Source organism: Alosa alosa, chromosome 6 (genome assembly GCF_017589495.1).
Source record: "Alosa alosa isolate M-15738 ecotype Scorff River chromosome 6, AALO_Geno_1.1, whole genome shotgun sequence".
In the NCBI taxonomy this organism is placed as follows: Eukaryota; Metazoa; Chordata; class Actinopteri; order Clupeiformes; family Clupeidae; genus Alosa; species Alosa alosa.
In genome coordinates this window covers 15,305,225-15,332,273 of record NC_063194.1, presented here as the reverse complement: position 1 = coordinate 15,332,273, position 27,049 = coordinate 15,305,225, and the positions used below count along the sequence as shown (strand labels likewise).

General features: G+C 41.8%; 2 protein-coding genes across 2 annotated transcripts in view; one reads left to right on the top strand and one right to left on the bottom strand.

Moving 5' to 3' along the window:
- xpnpep3 (X-prolyl aminopeptidase 3, mitochondrial) overlaps nt 1–18,599 on the bottom strand; it is a 34,933-nt gene extending 16,334 nt beyond the window's left edge. Inside the window, exons 1-4 of the mRNA XM_048246202.1 lie at nt 18,262–18,599; nt 12,223–12,345; nt 10,452–10,859; nt 8,330–8,514 (exon numbers count right to left, since the gene is read on the bottom strand). Coding sequence (XP_048102159.1) covers nt 8,330–8,514; nt 10,452–10,859; nt 12,223–12,345; nt 18,262–18,328 — 783 coding nt within the window. The 5' untranslated portion in view covers nt 18,329–18,599. The remainder of the gene's footprint in view (nt 1–8,329; nt 8,515–10,451; nt 10,860–12,222; nt 12,346–18,261) is intronic.
- A 109-nt stretch (nt 18,600–18,708) lies between these two features.
- st13 (ST13 Hsp70 interacting protein) lies at nt 18,709–23,546 on the top strand. The gene is made up of 13 exons (XM_048246212.1): nt 18,709–18,867; nt 19,229–19,366; nt 19,708–19,756; nt 19,846–19,933; nt 20,059–20,132; nt 20,693–20,759; nt 20,927–21,011; nt 21,115–21,225; nt 21,318–21,420; nt 21,973–22,089; nt 22,221–22,275; nt 22,452–22,594; nt 22,705–23,546. Exons 2-13 carry the CDS (start codon nt 19,257–19,259, stop codon nt 22,834–22,836), a joined length of 1,134 nt encoding a protein of 377 aa, XP_048102169.1. The 5' UTR covers nt 18,709–18,867; nt 19,229–19,256; the 3' UTR covers nt 22,837–23,546.
- The last annotated feature ends 3,503 nt before the right edge of the window (nt 23,547–27,049 follow it).

Below are 27,049 nucleotides of genomic sequence, written 5' to 3'. Positions count from 1 at the left end.
AGGACCCTGAACAAACTGATCAACATCTTGGACAATGAGTGTCATCCACTCCACAGCACTATTGTAAAGCAGAAGAGCCTGATCAGCTGGAGACTTCGCTCAATGCCTTGCACAACAGACAGACTGAGGAAGTAATTTGTCCCCAGGGCCATTGAACTGTTCAATGCTTCACTTAAGGGAAGAGTAGAGATAGACTTCTCCGCATAGTCTGTCTGCCTCTTCACCCCCTCCATGTTTGGATACTGTCTGTCCACTAGCCACTTTTTACCACTGTCTTTCTGCCTCACTGTTTGCGTGCTATATTAGCACATTTGCATAACCCCTCCCTCCATGCCACAGCCGAACTGTGGCCACACTTATACCTTTTCTTAATATAGTTACTGTATTTTCCGGACTATAAGTCGCTCCGGAGTATAAGTCGCATTAGTCAAAAAATGCGTCATGTACAGGAAAAAAACATATATAAGTCGCATTTATTTAGAAATGTATTTCACAAAATCCAAAACCAAAAACAGAGACTATATGTAACTGGACTATTGAGGCCAAAAAGATTAATGTGGGCTGGAAGGTCTAATTGTAAAGCAAAAGATTCACTAAAAGAAAATGCCATGTGGTACACCAAAATGTAGCTAAAATGTGGAGAATACAATGCAATCAAGCATTTTGGGCAATGTGGAGTCAGAAGCTGCCAGCAGATTAAATGTTCCTGAGAGAGAAAAAGATGGTTTTAAAAGGACGTGACTGAAGCAAGCCAGGCATGCATAGACCTATCCTGAAGGTAATTGTAAAGCAATTTACAAAAGATTCACTGAACAAAAATGCTAATATAGACAATGCTAATATAGTATATACATACAAATTTGGAGAATGCAATGCAATCAAGCATTTTAGGCGATGTGGAGTGAGAAACCGGCAGCAGATTAAATGCCCACGAGAGAGAAAAAGATGCCGTTTTAAAACGAAGTGCACAGACCGGTTTTAATAGGACGTGCAGACCAAAGCTGCAGCAAGCAGGTGATATTTAGAAATCTATTTCACAAAATCCAAGACCAAGAACAGACAGATGTAACTGGACACATAGAGGCCAAAAATTGAGAATGTTAATGTAGACGAAGGAGTGAATAGCGGCAAGAGGCAAGCCGAAGGTTGCTGACAAGTGTCCGCACTAATTGTAAAGCAATTTACAAAAGATTCACTGAACAAAAAATGCTGATGTGGTACATGAAAATGTAGCTAAAAATGTGGAGAATGCAATGCAAGCAAGCATTTTGGACGATATATTGGCACAAGCTGGCAGCAGAAGAAATACTCGGCTGGCCATTTATAAAACCAGGGCTTAAATTTCAGCGTGGGATTATGGTTTTTGCGCATAAGTTCTTAGGTATTGAGCATAGTAATAAAAGTCCCACAACTCCATCATAATGAGAGAAATTCCCACACATGTTACAGCACTGTCTGATAACATTAATCTAATCATGGAATGGTCTGAATACGGGACTATTGACTCGACGGACCAACTCTGACTTCAATTGGAAACCCCTGGCACACACACGTGCGCGCAGGACCACTTTGCGGGTGCCTCTCTCTCTCCCTCTCTCATCACCGCTGAAGTCAAATTATAGCCTAGGTGCTTCTACATCAACCGCGATCGACAGGAAAGGAAAACAAACGTTTAGCGATCAGGAACCGTCAGGAATTTTGCGAACACAGAAGCATGACAGCCTATAACGCAAGAGAGAATGGATGTGTTCTCCATTTGAGGAACGTTATTATTATAATCGATTGCAGACGTGAACAGACAGATACAGACACGGAGCGCATAGTAGGCCTACTTTCACTTTCTAGTGTGCGTATTCATTATGTGAAAGATAATTAGTAGCAAAACAGTGATCAAATATTAGCCTACATGGCAGTGAGTTTTGTTTTCAAATATTTTCATGCATGTCTAGATAACGGGTGAGGAATGTTTAGGAGACAGACTATCGTAAATCCTCAAATTATGGGTCTTTTATTTAGGCTGCGCAAAGCACAGCACCTTTGTTTGGGGCATGGCTTGTAGGCTACTGTTTGATATTGCTAAATATCGGGACTGATGACCACTGAAATCTGTGGGGTATTTGATGGTTCATGAAAGGGTGTCGGGATTTCCATCCTCTTATTGCAAGATAAGGCATCCGCTTTCATTTATTCATGTGTTGTGCTGAAATGGAAACCTTATTCCGTATAGCCAAAGAGGTCTAGATAGCCTAAATTTTGTTATTTCTTTTATTCTGCAGCAACAATTGGGTTTAAATGTAGGTTACTGATTCAGCCTCTGACAAGCTCAGAAGGGGGCGGCATGCAACTGGTAGCTTGAGAGCAACGTGTTGGAGACTCGTGGTGTAAGACAATGACTTTTCATTGGCAACAATATTAAACCAACCAACAAAAGAAAATATTAAGAAGAGCTCTTTTATGAGTTAAATTGAAACAAAATTATTACTGGCCTTTATTTGTCCGAATCTGAGGCCCAGCTATAAATAGAATCCCGGCCATAATTTGAGGCTTTAGGTATGCATGTGTGCTTCAGGCATAGGGCTACCTAATCTCTGACTGAAAGTGCACAGAACTTGTGCATTTGAGAGTGCTCTCTTGCAGATAGATAGTTATTTTTCATGTAGGGTTCATGTCAGTTAATATGAATTAACATTTAAAAACATGTTCAATTATATATTTTTTCATATATAATTCGCACCTGAAGTCGCAGGACCAGCCAAACTATGAAAAAAAGTGTGACTTATAGTCCGGAAAATACGGTATATATATAGATATATATAGACTTTATTCTTGCACTGTTGCACTGTTGGACTTACTCATTTGCACCATCACCATGACACTCTCTATCTAATGCCATGTCTCTATCTGTCTCTATCTAATGCCATGTCCACAGACGCGTTTCGGCCTAAGACAAGGCTTAGGCTGAAACGCGTCTGTGGACATGGCATTAATAAATAAGTAAAGAGAATATACTTGAGAGTTCGGTTTTTCTATCCTAATGATTTTAAATACCTTGGTACATATATTGATGGCAAACTTACTTTTAAGTCAAAAAACATGAAGTAGAGCTGCGCCTTGTTTTTAAGTCCTCTTAAGAAAAGTTCTCTGGTGCAGTGGTCAAAAAGTCTTAGTAGATAGGCAAGGAGGACTTGCACTCTGAGAAACAAATAATCCCAAAAGGTTGTTTTTTAAACAACTGTATTTAGTTTTTTACATATTTTTTTCAAAAGTTTTTTGAGGCAACACAGTGTGCAAAAAGTGCAAGAAAGTGCAAAAGTGCTGTGATTATTTGTTTCTCAGAGTGCAAGTCCTCCTTGCCTATCTACTAAAACTTACTTTTAAGGAAAACACTGACTTCGTCTTTAAGAGGTATTCTCAACGGCTTTACCTGCTACGAAAGCTCAACAACTTTGGAGTGAACCAAAACATCCTGGAAACTGTATATAAAAGCTTAGTGGAAAGTGTCCTATTTTTAACTGCAGAGAATAGTGAGCATTCCCTCAAAAATGATAGGGAAGCCACAAAGGCACTTAAGCAGTATTTATGAGGAACGCATTACAGACACAGCTGAGCAAATTATTAGTTACCCCTCCCATCCATTACACAGCAAATATGAACTCCTACCCTCAGGGAGGCGTTTTAGAGTACCAACAGCAAATAGAAACATCTTTAAGAAATCCTTCGTCCCTAATGTTGTGAAGGTGCTAAATAACACTAGAAACCGTACATAAGAATTGAATGTAGGGCCAGACAGACTTTCGGATTGCAGGTTCTATGCACAGCAAGCATTTTTAGTAGGCTATATTTATCTTTTAGATAGATAAATACATAAAATAATAATAAATAAATTCTATTTATTTATTAATTTGGCTTCTTGTAGATGCAACCTTTGTCATGTCATTTTCTATTAAATGTCTCCCTTGTCTCCCTTCTTGGTGAAACCAAAGGAAAATGTTCACATCTGTGGATAATAAAGTATTCATATTCGTATTTGTATCTTTAATGCAAGATGGAGCTAATCCGTTAAGGAAAGGATGGAGCTAATCCGTTGTTCAAATCAATTTTATGTTTTACGGGTAGCTAATGCAACTGAACCAGAACAGGACTGATGAGCTCTCTTTAAAAGTCTGGCTGCTGCATTTTGAACCATTTGTTGTCTGGCAATGTTGGAGTCAAACCTGTATTCAAGATACAAGATACAACAGTCCAGTCGAGAGGTAAAAAAAAAAACATGTTTCCAGATCATTATAAGACAAAAACATCTTAAATTTGGCAATGATTTTAAGTTGATAAAAACTTTCATCACAATGCTGAGTTATTTGTTATAATTTAGAGCACTGTCCAACTGAACAACAACACTGACCACACTGTGCAGATTTGACAGGGGAATGAGTATATTTCTTAAACTAGTAACAAAGCAAGGAGAGGCAAATATTATCACTTCAGTTTTCCTATTGTTGAATTTTGATGGATTTTATGTTGTCTAAGCAGTTAAACAGGTTCTTTATGTGGTAGTGCCATCAGATATAACTGTTAAATACAACGTTGTCTGTGTGTCGTCTGCATAGCAGTGATACTGACTGTTAAATCTTGAGGATGGAATCAAGTGGTAGCACGTGTAGTAAGAATAAAAGAGGTCTTGGTGGATGCCACATTTGATGGAAACAGAGGATGAAGAGCAGCTAACTAATTTGTCTGGGAACGTTCTCTCTTTCAGGAGGTGAATGATCTTAAACTGGAAACTGCAGGCCTACTTTGTCCTCCAAGCAGTTTAACAGGATGTCATGGTCAGTCATACCAAGCTACACTAATGTTAAACAAGACCAATATTCATCAAAGACAGTAAAAGTATTCAAGTAGGACAAACTAATATCTGTTCATTTTGAATGAATTGAGATACTAGTATGGCTACTGTCATAGCATTTCCCTTAAGTGGCAGGCCAAACAGTAACAAGATAGAATGACGTCAGTTTTGAAATCGAAAATGGCTATGGTAAACGTTAGTAGCAATACCTGCAAATAAAAAAAATGCAGTTGGAATGTGTAAATGTGCAAAGACAGGTCTAAATACATTATTATAGGTTTAGACAGAGTTTTTATTCTTCCGGATGTTTTTTCTTCAGTGAATTTCTGTCAGCGATTCCCAGGACACTGAAAGACCGGGCTGTAGGAAACTTAGTGGGCATGTAGCCCCACAAGGATGACACGGAACCTTTGTTTTTTGTTTTGATCCGTCGGCCCCCCACCGCACCGTCGCCCACCCCCGAAAGTAGGGTAGGCCAGACACAGTTTTCTGTGAATATCTCGAGAACCGTAGGGCCTAGGATGACCAACTTTTTTTCATACGTTGGTCTTAAGGGGCCATGTCACCCCATCCCATATCCACTCATTTGAGGTATAGCGCCACCTAGTTAATGATGAAAAAGCAAAAACGAGGCGTTGTAATCGCAGGTATCTTTGACAGACATGTTCAAAACTGCACGAAATTTGAAGCGTAGGATCATTATGACACCCTCTGAATGTATGCCAGTTTCGTGGAATTCCATTCATTGGGGGCCATACAACAAATTAATATATGTGTACATTTAGTGACTGTACACCAATCGGCCTGTAGATGGCCGGACACAGTTTTCTGTGAATATCTCGAGAACCATAGGGCCTAGGATGACCAAATTATTTTTGTATGTTGGTCTCCAGGGGCCATGTCCACACATCCCATATCCTCAAAAACGAGGCATTGTAATCGCAGGTATCTTTGGCTGTAGGGTTCAAAACTGCACAAAATGAAGTGTAGGATCATTATGACACCCTCTAAATCAGTGTTTTTTAAACCACCGTGCCGGGGGACACTAGTGTGCCGTGAGAGATAATCAGGTGTGCCGCAGAAAATTACCCAAATGTCACTCACTGGTCCAGAAAAGCAACTGTTGCATCAAAGAATTTATAACCACATGCTCCCATTGATTGTATGATTGCACTATTTGTGGTATGCAGGCATTGTACAACGGGGGCCCCATATCCAGTATTCACAGAATCATCACATATCCAGTTCATAACAACAATTAAATTAGATATAGTCACCTACAAATGAAACAGAGGGCGCTTGTTTTATTGAGCAGGTCTTGCATAGAAGCCATAATAAGGCCATATCTGTGTATTATTTGAAATCTTAGGCTATGGTATGTTTATTTTTTCTTCACACAGGATGTTAGTGTGCCGTGGGACATTTTAAGTGTCAAAAGTCTGCCGTGGCACAAAAAAGGTTGAAAAACACTGCTCTAAATGCATGCCAAGTTTCGTGGATTTACGTACGCATGCACGCACACACACATAAATACACACACACACATGCACACACACGCACGCACATGCACACACACACACACACACACACACACACTCGCGCACACACACACACACAAACACACAGATATGCAGGCAAGCAGGCACACGCACACACCATTACCCCCACACACATACTCACAAGCGAACCCACACACACCCACCCACACACCCAAGCACATGTATGTTTGCTTCTGTATATATGTGTGCTTATCTGTGTGTGTGTGTATGTGTGTGGGGGGGTAGGTAATGGTGTGTGTGTGTTCGCTTGTGAGTGTGTGTGTGTGTACAGTCACTAAATGTACACATAAATTAATTTATTGTATGGCCCTCTATGAATGGAATTCCACAAAACTCTGTATGCATTCAGAGGGTGTCATAGTGATCCTACAGGTCAAATTTCATGCAGTTCTGAACACATCATCCAAAGATACCTGCAATTGCAGAGCCTTAGTTTTGCTTTTTCAATTTTAACTATGTGAATGGTTATGGGATGGGTTGAGATGGCCCCTTGAGCCCAGCGTACAAAAAAATGTGGTCCTCCTAGGCCCTAAAGTTCTCGAGATATTCACAGAATACTGTGTCCGCCCTAACCTCCAAGTTTCGTGCAGCACGGTCTTTCAGTGTCCTGGGAATCGTTGACACAAAATTACTGAAGAAAAAAAAAACTATGACTAAACCTATATGACCTCTACACTAGCGACGGTCATAATGAGGGGAGCTGTGGCGGAGGAGTCAGCACCGTACCACATTTGGGTCTCGGTGCCCATGGAGACCCAGGTTTGATTCCGACCTGCGGTTATTTCCTGATCTCACCCCATCTCTCTCTCCAACTCGCTTCCTCTGTCCTATTGACATAAAGGCAAAAGCCCAAAAACATATACTTCAAACTAAAATCAGCATATGATCATCAAAATACACACATAATTAAGATATCACCAAGTCCAAGCCTGCTTGATTTTTTTAAAGTGGATGCTGGACATTTGTTTTTTTGTTGATCAATGTTCTGACTCTAAGACGCCAAATTCTTTTCAAATTCTTGACAATCTTGTGTATACAGAACATTATTGTCTTTTGCTCATTAATGGCCATGAATGAACATGTTTCATCACAAAACGTGCTGTTGGAAAAAAGTCAATTTTCAGGACTGAAGAGGATATGATCCTTAGGCCTACTGTAGTACAATGCCATTTTAAAAGACAACATGTAAAATGCTGGTGACAGTTTATGACTGTAGGCAGGCTAGTTTAATATCTGCACTTTTTGTACATGCTGCTATGCACTAGAAATCCAGACAGAATTTGGTTTGGTGTTGTCCTACTGGTGTTGCCTAAATTTCCCTCGGGATTAATAAAGTATATCTATCTCCTTATATAACACAGAAGTGCCCTTGGAAAAGATAATATCTGGACAGCAGTTTATGTAGCCCCAAAATCTTTTCATGTCTTTCTGCATCAGTGGTACTCTTGACGATGTCATATATTGGATGCCACAGGCTCTGACACAGCCCTGTGCTTTGACACACTGGTGTTTCAACCTGATACTGATAACAGCCTCTTTTCCTGTTTGGCCTATACAGACAAAGATGATGTTTTTTAACTTTTTGAAATTGACTCATTGGACCTCAAAATACTCATCCACTGCAAGTTGATGATCATCAGCGTTCTAAAATCCATAAAATAGTCAAAGTTAAAAGTAAGGGGAAATTAGTTTGTATAAAACAAACATTATTTACCATTTTATTTGCATTTCATTCACAATCCCACCTTTTCTGGAAATGAAGTTGTAGTTACTTTATTAGTAGTAACTATCCAACTAATTGTGAACCAAAGAAAAAAAAAACAGAGGACCCTGGGATGTCAATAGAGGCTATGGCACATATATCTTATAACCCCCCCCCCTATCCACAAGAGCTGTCCTTTCTCATCACATACTCTGTGGTGCTGCATACCTGAGCAGCGATGTGGCCGGCCTGCTTCATCAGAGCCACCTCGGCGGGGCTCTTGACCGCTCGGAGGGAGTGCGTGAGGGCCCTGAGGGGGTGCACCGCCGCCCCGCCCTCCAGCAGGGGCCGCACGTGGGACTGGTGTAGCCGCGGGTGGCAGGGCTGGGTGCTGTCGTACCACACCGTGGCACCTGGTACAGGAGAGCATGTAGTAAGGTCAACTATGGATGCATATTTTTTATTAACCATTACAAATGAGTGAAACTGTGTTTTCTTTTTTTGGGTATAAAGTTTATTGACATTAAAGCTGTGGCCAGTCCACATTCACTAATTTAATGGAGCGATTATGTGGTCAAACGTCGGGCGGTTGTCGCAAAAAAAGGTTGTTCTTATGTTTCTTAATCTGTCATGGGTGTGTTTTGGGCGTTCAGTATTTTAGTCAGCCGCATTTGAAGGAATCTGCTTCCACTAAACTGTGCTTTACAAAAACCTGTTTGTGACTAGAAGAGTATAGCCTACATGCATCTGCACTCACCTTTTATTTGAACTCATAGGCAAAGTAAAACTAACTTCATCTTGGTCTCATAGTCAACGACAAAGCAGTTCTACACAGTTAATTACTTTCACTAAGGGGTTACTATCGAAAAACATAGCCTGAAAAAAGCAACACTTACCCCAATAATGTTCGAATGACTGAATAGAAATCCTAAGGACATTTATCCTGCAGAGGAGTTGCTGCTTACATCTCATGACAGTGCATCTTCAGTTGTGCTTCATATGTGCCTTTCGTTATAGACCAGTTTTTTCTTGGTCAGTGGCGTAATGATTTTTAGAGGGTGTAAGATAGCAATTTTTGGGTAATGCGCCACACCACACCTTATGTCGCCAATTACCACACCCATGGGCGCACGGTTTAATAGAAGAGGAGCGCATGGCGTTAAAATCAACACTTCATAAGATAAGAATAAGCTTTGCATTGCGCTTTGCGCCACCTAGCGCCAGGTGCACAATAGGGGCCTTAAGGTGTCACAGAATAAGAATGTTAATAACTGAATTTTGACAAAAATGCCAGATAGAGCCTTATAATTCTAAGGGGACGAAATAGTTGTCAATGTATATTGTCTATATCTGCCTGGAATAATTATGTAATGGGAAAAAAACTCACTCCTCAAAGGGTTAAGGAGCCTGTGGAAGTGGCGTTGAGTCAACCGAGGCACCTTCATCTCTTTCTGGTGATGCCAGCCTCACATGTCATATTACATGAATGAACTATTTATTGTCATTTTTGGCAATGGATTTGCTTTTGCCTGCTGTCAAAAGGCATGAAAGAGTGTGCTCTTTTCTATTAAAAATTTCTGCCACAATTCAAATTCAATCTCTTTGGAAGAGACCCTACTGAGAGTAGAGAAATACTTTATTTCAATCAGCTCCACCTGCTGGTACAACTGGGCTACCTTCACAGTTAGATATAAGAAGGTCTGTCAGAGCTAGAACTTACTACAAATATGGAGACTATAGAGGTGATGTGTGTCTTTTACCCTCTACCCTTATGACAATGTGCTGAAAATAACATCTGGCCTCAAAAGCTGGAAAGTTGGCAAGCAAAGTGATGCTAGGTTCTAGATGCTAGGTGTATTGAACACAAACAATAAATTGGGTTCGCCCATTTCATTGCTAGATTCCCAAATACAGTTTCTGGCTCTCTGCCGTTTGCATTTGATTTGTGACCCATCATCCTTCTGGTAACTACATTGGCAAAGTAGCCAGTTTAGCTCTACACAATCCCAATAGCCCTCGAAATTCTGTGCATTTGCATTTGTAAGGTACACTACAATGAACCATTAGACAGCTTTTTCCTGTATAAAAGCCCAAGAATGACATCCATAAACCTACAGTATTAACAGTGTTAAACAACTACAAAAGTGATGGCTGGCATGACACTAAAAGGTCCAAGGTATGAATTTCTGCAACATTCATTCACAATATGAAAGTGTAGACATTATATTGTGAAATTATCCCAAAATGTACAATCAAACCATTTCAGCAAACACATTCTATATCCCCATATAACACACTTCTGACTGATTTTGGCGTGGAGAGTAACAAATGTTAATTGTCGGTACTTCACCTTTAAGGGTCCTGAGCACGAGGCTCAGCTCCTCTGTGCTGTGCACCCTCTCCACCCCAGTCAGTGCTGCCGCTCCGTCCTTCCCAGAACGCGGGCCGTCCCACAGCTCGCGGGCGGGATCTCGGCGGGGCACAAACAGGATGGCGTTGTCCGGCCGCCTAGTGCCATGCAACACCAGCGCGCTGTCGGGTTCCAAGATGCCCGTGAGGTAGAGGAAGTCCTGGTTCTGGTGGAAGGGGTAGGGGATGTCGTTGGTCATGTAGCGGGTGGGGTGGGAGAGGACGATCACCACGTTTGAGGTGCGCGGAGAGCTGCCTCCCAACCTGTCCGACTGAGCCTCCACAAGCAAAGCCAGCCGCTGGCGACGGATCTCGTATTCCGTCTGGGTCAGACCAGGGGTCACCTCACCTGAGAACAGACCCAAACATGGAAGTGCATTTAAACAAGCAAGAGGCACAACATAAATGTAAGGATGAGTTGTCATACATGATGAACCATGATAATGGTCAAGTCCTCTACAGTAACCGTCAAACTACTTTAGGTTAGAGAAATACAATCAAATAAGAGCAAGCTTTTTCTGCAATAGCATTTCATTTCTATTTAACTGGATTGACTGCAAAGCTTTGGAGACAGCGATATTAGATCATTACATCACCCTGGCAGCCTATTAATGCCTTTACTTTAGCACCTCTGTAAAGCAGGACATATGCATCTCCAGTGACACAGCTATGGTAAAGATTGTAATATTAGTGTCCAGGAAGGTCTACATGGACCGTCCTCACAGCATCAACATTTTTTGGTCCACACATGTGCACATTGACCGTACATATGCATGCAGGTGTTAGCACTGGCTCAGGGTCAAGGGAAGAAAGAAAATTCACTTCTGCTATTTACGGTATTCATTAAACAGATACCTCAATCCAAAGCAACTGACAGACAGTATAGACAGTTGCTAAATTCACTATAAGAAAATTAAAGCAACAATTAAAGCAACAACATCTTCATTTATTGTCAACTAGTAAGTCTAGCTCAAAAGGAAACTATCAGGGAGTCTTTTTTTTTACAATTAATCATTAGCCTATCTGTAAAAATAATAGATCAGCACCATCGTTAGACCTACAGTACATATAAGGACTATCAAATGTCCAGATTTTTCCCAAAGTTTCAAATCATTTTTTGAATTCATGTCTTGGCCAGGTCTAAAAAGGGGAATTATAAGATTCCATGACTTTATCAAGATTTCCATAACCAAACTCCAGAGAAATCTATATCCATGAAATTAAAAAAAACAAATTCTTTAGATTCACACAACATAGAGAGTTGTTTCAAACCCTCTGATCGAGTAACCAAGTGTGTGTGCTGAGAGACGTGTCGGACTAGAATACTTTGGCAAATTAAAATTTGGGAAATTGGGTATGGAGTTGGTTCATTGAGTAACACAAGATATGACAGCGCAACAACTATAAAAGACAGACAGAAAACAGTGTTTTGTCGAGAAGTATTTTTTTTGCTGTTCTCTCTAAAGGGTTCACATATTTCATTGCTCTGATTGGATACCCCTATTCAATTGCGCGCAGAGGCATTTTTTCACTGTATCGGTTGAAACATGCCCCATAATCAAGTCAAAATGCTGAGATACCAGACTCACATTCTAACAAGAATTCAAGACAAGGTGGTAATAATAAGCAAGATGGGGAAAAAATGCAACATGTCAGAGTATGATGTATGCTGGTGTTTCACATGTAAAGTCTTCCCCAGCCATCCCATTTACCATGTTTGACCAGATGGGGGTGAGTATAAGGACTAGGCTGGCCCAAGTATCTGTGAGGAAAACTCTTTTTCTTCCATCCTCCCGTCTTCACTGACACACTTCTGCACGGACACCACAGGCAGCCTACACAAAAAAACAACATGACACAGGGGTGTTAAGAAGGGTTGTTTTAGAGAACACAAATACGGACTTCTCACACAGCCTCATCACAAATGGAGTGCCCACTTTGGTTTTTGGTAGAGGTAACCAGTTAACAGATAACTAAAATGGTGCAAACAGCGAGCAGCCTGGTGCAAACGGTGAAGTTTTAACATACAGTGAAGAGTAAAACTGTCTCAGACCGAACCATAAATAAAACAGCCTGTTGCTTCAGGAGCATGACAGGGAGGGAGGGTGTAATTTGATTAGCTGTTGATCCGAAACAACAATAACTTTTCATCAGAATCATGGGGTGGACCTTTAATGGTTATCTTGTCTGAGGAGGAAAAATTAGAAGAGCGTGTCAATAGTGTGATGCATATCAAAGAGGTGGTATATTACTTAGTCTGGTAGGAAGGAGGGGGTCACCTGCACCCGAAAGGTATATTTTTTTTTAACCTAGTTTTTTGTAATCTTTAAGGTGTCTAGAAAAGGAATTTTGATGTTCCCCATGCAAATTATTGTCCCATATGTGTTTTTTTGTATCATCTTTTGTGTCCGTGCTTGATTTTCGCTGTAAAACATGTAAAACTTTAAATCTACATAGAATCTGAACAATACATCCTACAGACACAATCCACCCCAATTTCTCTTCGTCTTTCCATGAGGAATTGATAGATATGAGGATTGTCATGGTTAGATGATGTATGGTGGTATTAAAACTCAAATAAACACCAAAAAATGTAAAAAAAAAATCGGTGACATTGGATCACTGGAACTCCTCCCCTATGGACCCTATTGATATATGTTTTCTAACTTTTGTATTTTTACAGTCTTGAAGATGTCTAATAAGCAAATGTTGATGATCCCTACTTGAAATATTGTCACATGTTGGTCCAAATGAACATCTCCCATAGTAAGGAGTTACTATTCAAACCGTTATATTGGTATTATATTTATTGAAACAAAACAGAAAAACACTCATATAGTCAAATATGTGGATATATAGGGTATAACAAATCCCCATTAGAATAAACTGAAATAGAAAAGAGTGATTCTAATGAAAGGTCAAAAGGTCAAGGGCAATGATGTCTATACATAATACGACAGGTCTTCATAATCAATCTCTTGCTCCTTGTCTTCTTCACCATCTCCATCCATCTCCTCGACTGTTTCCTCCAGCAAGCCAGTGAGTGAAGTGGGGAGGATAGGTCCACAACACACTGATTCCAGGGTACCCTCTTCAGTCTTTTCCCAGCCTTGACCTGGATCATGGGGCTTGGGACACCAGAATATCGGTGTGGCTGCTCTCTTGTAGATGGCCAGACGGTGGTTGACACGGTTGATCTGTGCGACCAGGTTGTCTCTGCAGTGCAGGAGCTGGGACAGATCCACCTTGGATCTGGTGGGAAGCGTCTCATCCTCTCCAATCATTTTTTTTTCACTATGATGCTGCGCATGTTGTTCACAGATTTTTCACGGGCCTGGCCATACATTACACAATCTAAATGCCTCGATGTCCTCCACCACATTTGGCTCCACAGACCACTGATCACCAAGTTTTCTGAGGACATAAATAATTATAGTATTACAAAGTCACAATGTATCAATATCTATGTTCAGCATTAATTGCCATTACATGCTACAGAATATCTGACTAAAAATATTCACTTGAAGGCCGCAGGGTACTTTGGATTACTCTGTAACTTTTTCAGAGGTCCAACGTTCCCTTTGCCTCTAAAGGCACTTGTAACGTCTTCCTCTGTGAAGACGTACAGGCCGAGTATTGTTGTGCAGTAGTCTGCCCCCTAACATTCTGCCAGTTCGCTGACATTTAGGATCCGCCTGTGCTTTCTGGTCCCAATGTCGACGTAGATGGTCAGCGGGGCGGATTAGCCGTGGTGTAGGAGGATGAAGAGAATGTCTGTGTCTGGAGTCCTCACCGCAGCCACCTGGTGCCCCAGTTGAGCGGCATACAGCAGGTGCAGAACAACCTGGGTGTCAGTCTGTTCCTGGGTTGACTCCACCTGAGGTATCTCACATGTGGTCACCTGAAACAAGTTATTGAGTAAGGTGTGATAGTATTTAGTAATGCAACATTTGACTAGTTTGTCATGTATAACTGGGCTTGGCTAAATATTTCCCAAAAGTTTCTAATAAAGAAGAATAGTGAGAAAGACTGTTAAAATACTCACATTGCCACCCGATGACTCCAACTGATATGATTTGCCTTCAACTACTACCACTGCTGTTCCACATTTCTCCAGCCGTGATGCAGATGCTTTGCTGACCCACACCTCAAGTAGCAGTTTACAGAGTTGTGTCTTGTTCTCATCATTTGCAAGGAAGAGTTTGAAGTCACTCGGCTTCCTTGTTGCAGGACCACCTATGATGTACCGCTGGGACACGCCACAACACAATCGCTCCTGAGCTTTGACAGAATCATCATGGTAGGAGTGCTTCTTAGCCACCATATAGTCAAGGGACTGGAGACAAATTCCCTCGAATGTTGGTGGGAGGTTTAAGAGGTCAGAGAGAGACGTTGATTGGGAGGATGAAAGAGTGCATTGCCATCCTGGATGTTGAAAGCATACTTCGGATAAGGCACATCTTCAGGAGCATCTTCCAATAAGTAGTAAAGCATTGCAGCCAGTTCCTCCCAGCCTAGGCACAGCTGATGGGTTCTTCATAAGACCAACAAGGCTGCAATGCTTCACTACTTGATGGAAGATGCTCTTGAAGATGTGCCTTATCCGAAGTATGCTTTCTACATCCAGGATGGCAATGCACTCTTCCATGCATTGATGAACCTCCCACCAACGTTCGAGGGAATTTGTCTTCAGTCCCTTGACCATATGGTGGCTAAGAAGCATTTTGTCTTCTCAACAGACTGCTACCATGATGATTCTGTCAAAGCTCAGGAGCGATTGTGTTGTGGCGTGTCCCAGCGGTACATCATAGGTGGTCCTGCAACAAGGAAGCCGAGTGACTTCAAACTCTTCCTTGCAAATGATGAGAACAAGACACAACTCTGTAAACTGCTACTTGAGGTGTGGGTCAGCAAAGCATCTGCATCAATGGCTGGAGAAATGTGGAACAGCAGTGGTAGTAGTTGAAGGCAAATCATATCAGTTGGAGTCATCGGGTGGCAATGTGAGTATTTTAACAGTCTTTCTCACTATTCTTCTTTATTAGAAACTTTTGGGAAATATTTAGCCAAGCCCAGTTATACATGACAAACTAGTCAAATGTTGCATTACTAAATACTATCACACCTTACTCAATAACTTGTTTCAGGTGACCACATGTGAGATACCTCAGGTGGAGTCAACCCAGGAACAGACTGACACCCAGGTTGTTCTGCACCTGCTGTATGTCACCAACTGGGGCACCAGGTGGCTGCGTGAGGACTCCAGACACAGACATTCTCTTCATCCTCCTACACCACGGCTAATCCGCCCCGCTGACCATCTACGTCGACATTGGGACCAGAAAGCACAGGCGGATCCTAAATGTCAGCGAACTGGCAGAATGTTAGGGGCAGACTACTGCACAACAATACTGGCCTGTAATGCCTTCACAAGGGAAGACGTTACAAGTGCCTTTAGAGGCAAAGGGAACGTTGGACCTCTGAAAAAGCTACAGAGTAATCCAAAGTACCATGCGGCCTTCAAGTGAATATTTTTAGTCAGATATTCTGTAGCATGTAATGGCAAATAATGCTGAACATAGATATTGATACATTGTGACTTTGTAATACTATAATTATTTATGTCCTCAGAAAACTTGGTGATCAGTGATCTGTGGAGCCAGATGTGGTGGAGGACATCGAGGCATTTAGATTGTGTAATGTATGGCCAGGCCCGTGAAAAATCTGTGAACAACATGCGCAGCATCATAGTGAAAAAAAATGATTGGAGAGGATGAGACGCTTCCCACCAGATCCAAGGTGGATCTGTCCCAGCTCCTGCACTGCAGAGACAACCTGGTCCCACAGATCAACCGTGTCAACCACCGTCTGGCCATCTCCAAGAGAGCAGCCACACCGATATTCTGGTGTCCCAAGCACCATGATCCTGGTCAAGGCTGGGAAAAGACTGAAGAGGGTACCCTGGAATCAGTGTGTTGTGGACCTATCCTCCCCACTTCACTCACTGGCTTGCTGGAGGAAACAGTCGAGGAGATGGATGGAGATGGTGAAGAAGACAAGGAGCAAGAGATTGATTATGAAGACCTGTCGTATTATGTATAGACATCATTGCCCTTGACCTTTTGACCTTTCATTAGAATCACTCTTTTCTATTTCAGTTTATTCTAATGGGGATTTGTTATACCCTATATATCCACATATTTGACTATATGAGTGTTTTTCTGTTTTGTTTCAATAAATATAATACCAATATAACGGTTTGAATAGTAACTCCTTACTATGGGAGATGTTCATTTGGACCAACATGTGACAATATTTCAAGTAGGGATCATCAACATTTGCTTATTAGACATCTTAAAGACTGTAAAAATACAAAAGTTAGAAAACATATATCAATAGGGTCCATAGGGGAGGAGTTCCAGTGATCCAATGTCACCGATTTTTTACATTTTTGGTGTTTATTAGAGTTTTAATACCACCATATATCATCTAATCATGACAATCCTCGTAACTATCAATTCCTCATGGAAAGACGAAGACAAATTGGGGTGGATTGTGTCTGTAGGATGTATTGTTCAGATTCTATGTAGATTTAAAGTTTTCATTTTTTACAGCGAAAATCAAGCACAACCACAAAAGATGATACAAAAAAACACATATGGGACAATAATTTGTGTGGGGAACATCAAAATTCCTTTTCTAAACACCTTAAGGATTACAAAAAGCTAGGTTAAAAAAATATACCTTTCAGGTGCAGGTGAACCCCACCTTCCTACCCTACTAACTCTTGTCTTACACTGGTCTTACACTTAATACACTGGTCTTACACTTAAAATCATGGCACTTTTGTGAAGATATTTTTTTCAGATTATAAGTTCTGGTAGCTTCTAGTTCAACTGCAACAAGGTCATGGCATGGGTTTGTAACGGCAAGCAGAGATAGTGATGAAAAATATATTTGCCCTGTACTAAAGCATCTAGCTAATTTAAATATACTGTGTACAGACTCAAACATGTGTTACATCTGGCTCATCTATCAGGATTAACTCTCAGTGATTGTAGCATGGGAGACACTTTTCTTTGAAATTATACATACCAGTATTCTTTGATATGTTCTCTTATTCCAACTCTCAGTGATTGCACATTGGGAGAGACTTTTCTTTAAAATGATTTATTCCTTGATATGCTCTCTTGTTCCAACCGATTTTGGCCTTTCCATCCTGCATCAAATTTATTTAGGAAATACCCATTTTATTGTGTAAAAAGTGTTGTTTTATGTCTTCAAGAAAAGCCAGAAAATGTTTCTCGGTTTTATTATATGTGCTTCTAACCTATGAAGAGGGTGTAAGATTAGCATTGTTAGTTGCTTTTAAAGTCTATAATGTGCAAAGATTATTTAAAAGACAGGCCTATACAAAGCAAACCACTTCATGTAAATGTACGTGTTCTCAACAACAATCTGTTGACTAAACCTAAATCCCAACATGCATACACATACCAGTGTATCACTGTACTCTGACTTGAATCTTCGACAGTAGGCTGTTATATCAACGTTATACCAAGGGCACCAGTATGACTGATTCCTAACACTGATGGTCATTCCTGGGTTCCACTTGGGATTAAAAATGTGTAAGCATTTCATGTCCTCGTGTTGATACCGGATCTTTGGTTAATTTTAGCTGTCTTTGCAGTGTGCACCATATTCCAGTGCAATGCAACACCCGTGTTCAGTAAATTTAAGGTACATCTGACCTGGATTCCAAGTAGAACGTAACGCAGATTGGACGGTCCATCTTGTCAACATGGACAGAGGCAACATTGTTGCAAGCTGAGAAGATGTCTCCACACTTTCACCATGAGGTAGGCATTGAGATTTTGCAACTGACAGAAATGACTAATCAATCAAAATGGTTTAACTACAGCATCTCGAGGTACATTTCTAAACCATGTAACGTATAGGCCTCCACATTTAACAACGCAAAATTGGTTTCTTATTGCACACTGACTACATGTCAGACACCCCTTGACATAAGAACACAGTATGCTAAGGTGACAAATGCTAACCTCGCCTTTAAGAGCTTATGGCTTATTGGTGCATAGGGAAAGAATTGGAATTACGTGATTGGCTAGATCGTCTCTGACATATTATATGTGCGCGTTGAAGTGTCGCGTTAGGACCTCACTCACTTGTTTTCACCATTTCTGTTGTCTAATTTTTGCCTGAGTGAAAATCTGCTGCTCCAGTCGTGGAATATTTATTGAGCGCGCATGAGGATCGAGGAAGCCATTCAAAACTGAACAGAACGCTTCGGAGTAGGCCGTGTAGTCGAAAGGATCAGACACATACTGTTGTTTCAGGTAGTGCACATTCATATTTCATGAAATTCAGCCCTTTTGAAAGAAAGGTCTTTTCATATTGTTCATCAATTGAATGTGAGTGTTTAACGTAACTGCGTAATGATGCCGTTCCAGAATATTCCATTGTGAAAGCAAGTGAATGTTAAACATTAAGTTCGTGTGTTGAAATCTTACATTATTTGTAAATGCCTATTTGGAAAAGTGAAAAATCATCTTCACTGGCATATTTTCGAATGGCCTGTGCTTAAAAAGTAGCTAGTTGACATTACCCAAATTCGTTTTTCCTTGGCTGCACAAGCAGGGTTGGAACATTCGCGCAATCCAATTTGACAACATTTCGTAACATTTCTCGGTGTAATAGGTTTATCTTCAGATCGAAAGAGGTGGGAATGGACCCGCGGAAAGTGACTGAATTGAAGGCCTTCGTGCATCTGTGCAATGATAATCCCTCCGTGTTGCACCTGCCTGAGCTGGGTTTTCTCCGGACCTGGTTGCAGGGGTTAGTAGCCAATGTTTTTTTCTGCCATTTTAGTTCATCTTACTTCCTCTAACTGCAGATGAACGGAGTCATTCAGTCTCACGAGAATATGTGTAAAGATATAAATAATTAAAATATAATTGGCTAGCTATGTGTTTTGCAGTGAAAGGTATGCAGTCCCGCCTACTTGAAGTTGTGTCTACAGTGTCATTATAGAATTTGCTGTCAGGGTATCAGGTGGTCTAGATGTAGCATGAGCTCTCTCTTCGTGCCTTGGGTGGATAATTCAATGGGAGCATATCAAATTATGAGCAGCGTGATGTTACTAGACCCCCAAAAATAAGGTGCATGTTTACTTTCAGCTTGGGAGCTACTATCCCCCCAGCCCCCAGCAATGAGTCCTCGTGCAAGGTAATGTTGAATTTTTATGTTTTTCTGATGGAAACACCTTTGGTTATCTGGAATTCTCACTGCCACTGACGGGTGTATGTTGTGTCCAGGGGGGATGCCCATGTGGACCACCACCAACCACGTCAAAGCCAGCAGCTGAGCCAAGCCCACCATCAGAGAGTGAGGAGAGCGAGCTGGGTATGTAGTTCAGGGAGGACATTTGTTTAAAGTATATTGCGTTTTTGTTTTATAAAATATTTTCTTTTATCTGTCATTCTACCTGCAGTGTATCCTACCTGTATATTTGTATTATTTTTCCACAGAGATAGACAACGAAGGAGTTATTGAACCAGACACAGATGCACCCCAGGAAATGGGAGACTTTGAAAACCTTGAGGTACAGTAAATGTTGTCTGAATATGGATAGTAAAGGCTTTTCAAATTATATATAGCACTTGAAACACTACTTTTTAGATATTAGCTAGAAGATGCTTTAGTACAGGGCAAGAGATATAATGTGTTGGTGTTACCTAATTATGTCTTGAAGAAGTGATTCGGCTGGAACTAAAACTCATTGATTAGGGGACGTGCCCCAGGCCATAAACATTGTACGGGAGTGGTTTGATGTCCCTATTATTGATGTCCCTTGTTTTACTTATATTGTTATACTTAAATGTCTGTTATACTGTACCTATGCTATGCTATTGTACAGCAATTGTACATATGCTCTTAACCTAATTGGAGATTGATTAATCAGGCATTTGTGTAACTCTGCACCATGTATTGTTTTCAGAAATTTCTTGATACTGATGGAAACTTAGAAAGCATTTTACTTCTATCTGTTGTCGTAGTGTATGTGTATTTTCTCCTACAGTAAGTGTCTGTAAAGCATTTGTATAAAACCTGAAGCTGATTTGTTTTTATTTATAAGGTTTTGACAAATTTGTGCTTCCTTAGGTCACAGAGGACATGATGGACCAGGCAAATGCTAAGAAAATGGAGGCAATTGAAGTCCTGGGAGAAGGTGCAGGATCATATTTCACATTGTGCTTTTGCAAGTAGCTGCTGTTTAAAGGAAAATGTCCCATATGGAGCTCCTAAAAGCACAGAGAGGACAACTTTGTCTTTACCTCTTTCGTTTCTATTCTCATCGCAAATTTGACGTAACTTTCTTCTTGTTGTTTCTTGTAGGGGAACTGCAAAAAGCTCTGGACCTCTTCACTGAAGCAATCAAACTCAACCCATGTTTGGCTATCCTCTATGCCAAACGGGCTAGGTAGGAATTAGAAACCACCACAAGCTGTTTAACAGGCCATTTATTTAGATGTATTAATTTTGCATGCTACGATTGTATAACATCTAATGATTCTCTCTTCCAGTGTGTATATCAAGATGCAGAAGCCGAATGCTGCCATAAGAGACTGTGACCGAGCCATCGACATCAACCCAGACTCTGCACAGCCGTACAAGTGGAGAGGAAAGGCCCACAGGTGTGTCCAGGACTACTTATGCAGCATTTGCCTGGCTGTGTGGTAACATCGTAGAGTGAGTATGTGTGACCGCTCTGCCTTGCCTTTCTTAGGTTGCTGGGCCATTGGGAGGAGGCTGCTAAGGACCTGGCTATGGCCTGCAAGCTTGACTACGACGATGATGCCAGCACCATGCTGAAAGAAGTCCAGCCCAGGGTGTGTGTCCTTTCATTCTCAGGCCTCATGTTGGGGACAAGGCTCCTCTCACCATGAAGCCAAGCTATGTTGTTTCTAATGGTATACCTGAATTGGTGTACAGAGTTTCCTCAGACTTTCTCCAAACTCTAGCAGGCCTGTTCTTTTAATGGAAGTATGACATGCACATTTGCATCCAAATGAACATTTGGAAAGGTGAATAGGCCACTGAACAAGATTAAAATCCGAAGGGAGTTGTGTGCTAGGTAAATGCACTGTTGAGTTGCTGTCATGCATACCAATGCTATCTTTGGCAAGTTGGAAACAGATGGACTTGCCATTTTAGATTCTGGCAGTTGAGGAACATGTCATTGATAATTCATGGCTTGTAAAGTGTCCTGGGAGTTAAAGGAGAATACAGATGTAGGATCATGTAGATTATGCTACAAATACTGTTAATTAATGACGGGTATTTCATTAACCATTATATGTGAGAAGACTACACTGAGTAAGAGTGTATTGTGTCAGCAGCCATCTTGCTAAAAAAAAAATTGCCATTTGTTTCCTGAACAGGCTAACAAAATCATTGAGCACCGGCGCAAATACGAGCGCAAGCGCGAGGAGCGCGAGATCAAGGAGAGGCAGGAGCGGGTGAAGAAAGCCAGAGAGGAGCACGAGAGGGCCCAGAGGGTGAGTTGGCCAAATGATCTGAACTGATCAAAGGCCATGACATTGAGACAAATCATATACTCTGACTAGGACAGATAGTACTGGTATAAAAGTAGCAGTGCTTTTGTAACCGAGAGACGTACCTGTTACAGGAGCAGGAGGCCAGACAACAGGCAGGTGGGGCTGGTGGCTTCCCAGGATTCCCAGGTAAAAGATGAAGGCCCAACTGACAAAACTAACATGTTATTTCCACAATTGTGTATCTGTGATGTTTGGAGACAAACAACCAGTTCAGACACCTTGTAAACATGATGACACTAGCAATTGAACTGTGACCTGAAATACAGAAGTGTTGTTCATGTGGCTTCTGTAACTATTCCCAGGTGGTGCCGGTGGCTTCCCAGGTGGTGCCGGTGGCTTCCCAGGTGCTGCAGGTGGCTTCCCAGGTGGTCCCGGTGGCTTCCCAGGTGGCATCCCTGGTTTGGACAAACTTCTCAGTGACCCAGAGGTGCTCATGGCCATGAAGGTACAGCATCCTGTAATCAGTGCCATTCATGCCATTTCTGTAAATGCTTTGCAGCATTGTGCACCTTTTATGCAAGGTGGGCTGTAACATTGTGATTGTGTGCATCCTAGGACCCAGATGTAATGGCGGCCTTCCAGGACGTGGCTCAGAACCCCGCCAACATTGCCAAGTACCAGAGCAATCCCAAGATCATGGCCCTCATTGCCAAACTGAGCTCCAAGTTCGGTGGAGCACAACCGTAGGGTGGGAGAGGGCAGCAATGATGGGGGGGGAAAGGTGGGATGGGTAGACGAGGTGAGGTGGGACGAGTGATGTTGGTGAAGATGGAGTTTAAGTGTGGAGGTAGGACGGGGTATGTGATGGCTTTCCAGCTGTGCGTCATTTTAGTGGGAGGGGGGGTTATATGGAAAGGTCAAAGGAGACTGAAGCAGGTGGGCTTAGCCATATGCATGCAGTACAACCCCACAGGTGGTTCTTTGGCACTGAATGGGGTGGCAGGTGCAGTAAAGTAATTCTTAACATGGGGCCAGCCTGCTTTAGGCATACAGCATTTCCTTTTTACAAATTAACAGACAGTGGTGCAGGACTCAAACCAAACATTTTTTTTGGGAATAATTTTGAATTCAGTGAGACATGCACACTCATCTTTTCTACTCCGTTAGGGGTAGGATAAACGATCAGGGTGGACTTAATCTAGTAGAAACAACGTGACGTGAAAATTAGCAAATCTCTGGTCGTCGAGCAGATATAGATTTCTGTCTCGTCAGAGATGGTCTGTTTGCAGTGGGTCTCGGGTGAACTACTCTTCCCCTCAGGATTTTCTTTTACATGTTTTACTTATCTTCACTGTAATGTAACATATTCCCCATCTGTCTTTCTTGCTCCAAAAAGCAAAAATGAGATGTATACCTGTTTGCAATCATTAAAAGACTATTTCTGATTGATGCAAAAACATTTGAGTTCTTTTCACTTTTGCTCACAAAAAAAACGCCTGAGGATGTAAACCCATACATATTTATGTGTTCTTGTCACAAGACCCTTAAATACTTTGTGTTTACTTAATACAAAAAACTAGTGAAACACTGATGTACAAGTTAATGTTTTTTAAGAGTCAAATGGTCAATAAGTCAAGCCTGCTTAAAAAATGTGGACAACTTTGTGATTTTGATTGCCTTTTCTAATAAGGACATGCTGACATCAAACTGTGGCTATGGTGAGAGAGCAGTACTACACTAATCCTCTTCAGGTTTTTTTTCTTTTGCTGGATTAAAGCTTCTCAGCAGGCCAGACGGGCTGTGGGCATTACCCAAGGTCACCGTGTCGAAGCACTCCAACAATAGTATTGAGTTTGGTCGTGTGACCATGAGCCATGGATGTAAGTCCATAAAGTTTGAACTGTCAAAGTAGACAGAAGTGAAATCAGTGTGTATGAATACATACCATCTGTTTGTAAAGCACATTCAGTTATTACATTCTTCCCTTAAAGTTATTAAAACGTGCCATACTTGCTACTTCCTTCATTTCAATCTCAACATAAAGCTTGAGCATTAGTATTCTGAATCATATCCACAGAATAGGGCCATTGTATAGCCAGGACCGAAATTTGAGAAATAGCCCTGGAAATGTGGTAGGCATTTTTTAGGAAAATTACTTCATGGGTTGTTTCTATATGATTTTAGGTGCTGAATCCATTTCTGTTGTATAACAAGCTGTAAAAGTCACTGTTTAGTCATGAATTATAAAAAAAAAATGGCTGCCCAAAACTGTTTTTAAGTGTAAGTCAAGAAAGAAACAAGCAAAAAGTGTGTGGTACAGTTAAAATCTTAAGTTGATTAAAACAATATTGTACATTTATAGGTTCTTCAAACATGCAAACGTTGCAAAATATAACAGTTATGAATACATCCTCAGTTCTTTAACCCTTTAAAGGAGAACATGAGACGTTACCAGATCAGGTGATGAACTGAACCAATAAATTCATAACCATGGACGGATTATGAACTTTCGGGCCCCTGGGCCTAGATGTATTAAGGGGAGGCAATGACTCCATGCAATGGCTTGGGCTTCAGGGCCCCCTGACCCCTTGGGCCCCCGGGCCTACCGGCCCGTCCAGTAATCCATCCCTGTTCATAACAGTTAAAGAACGCCTCATCTTATAGGTGAGGTCACTCAATGTTTTTTTTTTTTTTTTTTTTTTTCACTCAATGTTAACCAATGTCAACTCAGGTCACTCAATGTTAACCAATGTCAACACGTATAGTCTACTGTGCCTCACTGGCGATAACGGACAACTGTGTCTTGTACTAAACTACCATCAGAGTCATGAACACAAGCTGAAAACCTTGCAGAAGTTGAATACTGGCTTGTTTCTAGAGTCTAGCTTACTTGCCGCGAGACGACAACACAGAGCAGGCAGGGTCCTGGCGAGCTCTTAGTGTCTAGGCTGTCTTTCACTGTTTTCTCGTTTTTTGCTTCTTTTTGCTGGCTCTGTCATGACGAATGTCTGAGAAACTCCATCGCTACCTTACCCCGCCGGCCCAAAGTTGCAAGGGTGGTTTTTCCGCTCACAGGCGCTAGGAGGAAGCGAGACGGCCACCAAAAAAAGGTCGAAAAAAGTCATATAACCATTCCATTGACTCTGAAGCTGTTAGGTTAAGGCAAATTACGCAAAAAACCTGCATACTTCGCCTTTAAGTGATGGGGCCAGAAGCCTGATGCCTTTTATGCGAAATAGCTTCCACGAGTCAGTGTGCTTGGACAGTGCACGGCCCTCTGCTTGACCCTGAAACAGACAAACAGTTCTTTCTAGACATAAAATGTGTAGCCACGGAAGGCAGCAGCTCAATAACTGCTTCTGGAGCATGAGAGGGGCATAGAGACTCCTGCTGGCATTCTTTGATGCCACCATATTCTGGCACAATAAAGTATATGCTGTAAAACACCCTCAGTCTGTCTTGTGCAGGAATTGGGTGGATGGCATGCTTCATTGTGGTGTGTTTCATTATTTCCTGTCTCAGAATAGGAGCGCAATGAGGAGGCACTACCATGGGTCGAATTATTGTGGAAGGTAGGGGTGAATGAACTGTAGCCTTTTGTAATAATTTGGAGTACCTATGATTGTGCATGTTCACCAATTGCTGAGGTAAGTAGTAAGGTGTGGGGGTGTGCAAAGGTATGTGCTTGCCAGAGCATTATGTACAGCAGGAACAGGCAAGAAATAGTCAAATGGGCTGTGTAAGCTGCATGTGTGGTCAACTCAGGCAAAACTAGAGTAGACAGAGCTACCACACTGGGGCTAAGAGGGGGCGTCATGAGTAACAGTTGCCATTATAAAAGTCACAGGCTTACACAGCCTGCGGAAAGAGAGGCGTGGAGCTTCATTCTGACGTTGGGAGACTAACAGTATCTTGACTGATGTCCGCCCTGTGCTTGTCTGACGTTGGCATTCAGCAGGACGCAGCAGTACCCTTGAAAAGCACGAGCATGTTGTTGCGTGTCCAACCTCTGACACTGGGGGTGGAGACGGGCTGAGGCTGAGGGGCCAGAGTCTGCTTAGAGGCTGACCTATGCCAGGGTAGCATACTCAAGGACAGCTATGCAGAGGGCTGCCCAACTTGGTCCACCTTCCATGGAATAAGCGACTGAAAAGCTGTTGCATCCATCATAGCGCTCAGAAAATGCCCGGCACGAAAAGGCCGTCAGGACAACACCTGAGGCAGGGTTGGGGTGAGAGCTTGGCAAGACTGCCCACATGCATGAGCATTGCTTAAAGCAAGGAAATGATCTGTGCCTGAACTTAGCAAACATTTCTGAAACAGTCATATATGTCTTGAAATTGTAAATGGCACGGCCTACGCCAAAACACATTAAGCCCTGCATAAGCCTTCTCAGGGAGCAATAGGTTTACTGCTGACCTTATGTGGCTGGTGAGGTAGGCAACCACCACCTCCACTACTTTGGAAAACCAACCTCACCAGCCTTATGGAGTGCACAAGCAGAGCACTAGATCGTATGGGTGAACTCCAAATAGGCCAGGTGTGGATGTTCATGCTTCGTGGAGCAAGGCCCGAAGAAGCAACTATCCTTCCTGTTGTTGTCCACAGTCAGCGGTGCTTTACTACATTTCTGATTTGAGTCTGCAGATTTCAATTCCAAACCATATTTTTTAAGGTTGTTTCCTTAAAATTTGTTTTTCCTCACATTCTGAAACATTTCAATAGCACTTGCCTACATCAAGCTCTCCAGATTTCCTCCTTTATATATCAGTCTTTCTAATGACGAGACACATCACTCAAAGAATCTCCCATAGAAATGTATGGGGTTAGTTTGTAACGCAAACATGGCAGTTGTCTACACATATTCTGACACTTCCGCCGACAAAAGTTGACATGTGAATACATCATGCCAATCATGTGTTGTGATCTCGCAGCTGGAGCGAGGTTGGTGTCATGCCTT

Excerpts from the sequence above, each read along its gene's own strand:
- st13 (XM_048246212.1), top strand. The coding sequence starts at position 19,257 with ATGGACCCGCGGAAAGTGACTGAATTGAAGGCCTTCGTGCATCTGTGC. Across the intron at positions 19,757-19,845 it reads GCAATGAGTCCTCGTGCAAG|GGGGGATGCCCATGTGGACC; the intron begins GTAATGTTGAAT and ends TGTTGTGTCCAG. Across the intron at positions 22,090-22,220 it reads AGCACGAGAGGGCCCAGAGG|GAGCAGGAGGCCAGACAACA; the intron begins GTGAGTTGGCCA and ends TACCTGTTACAG.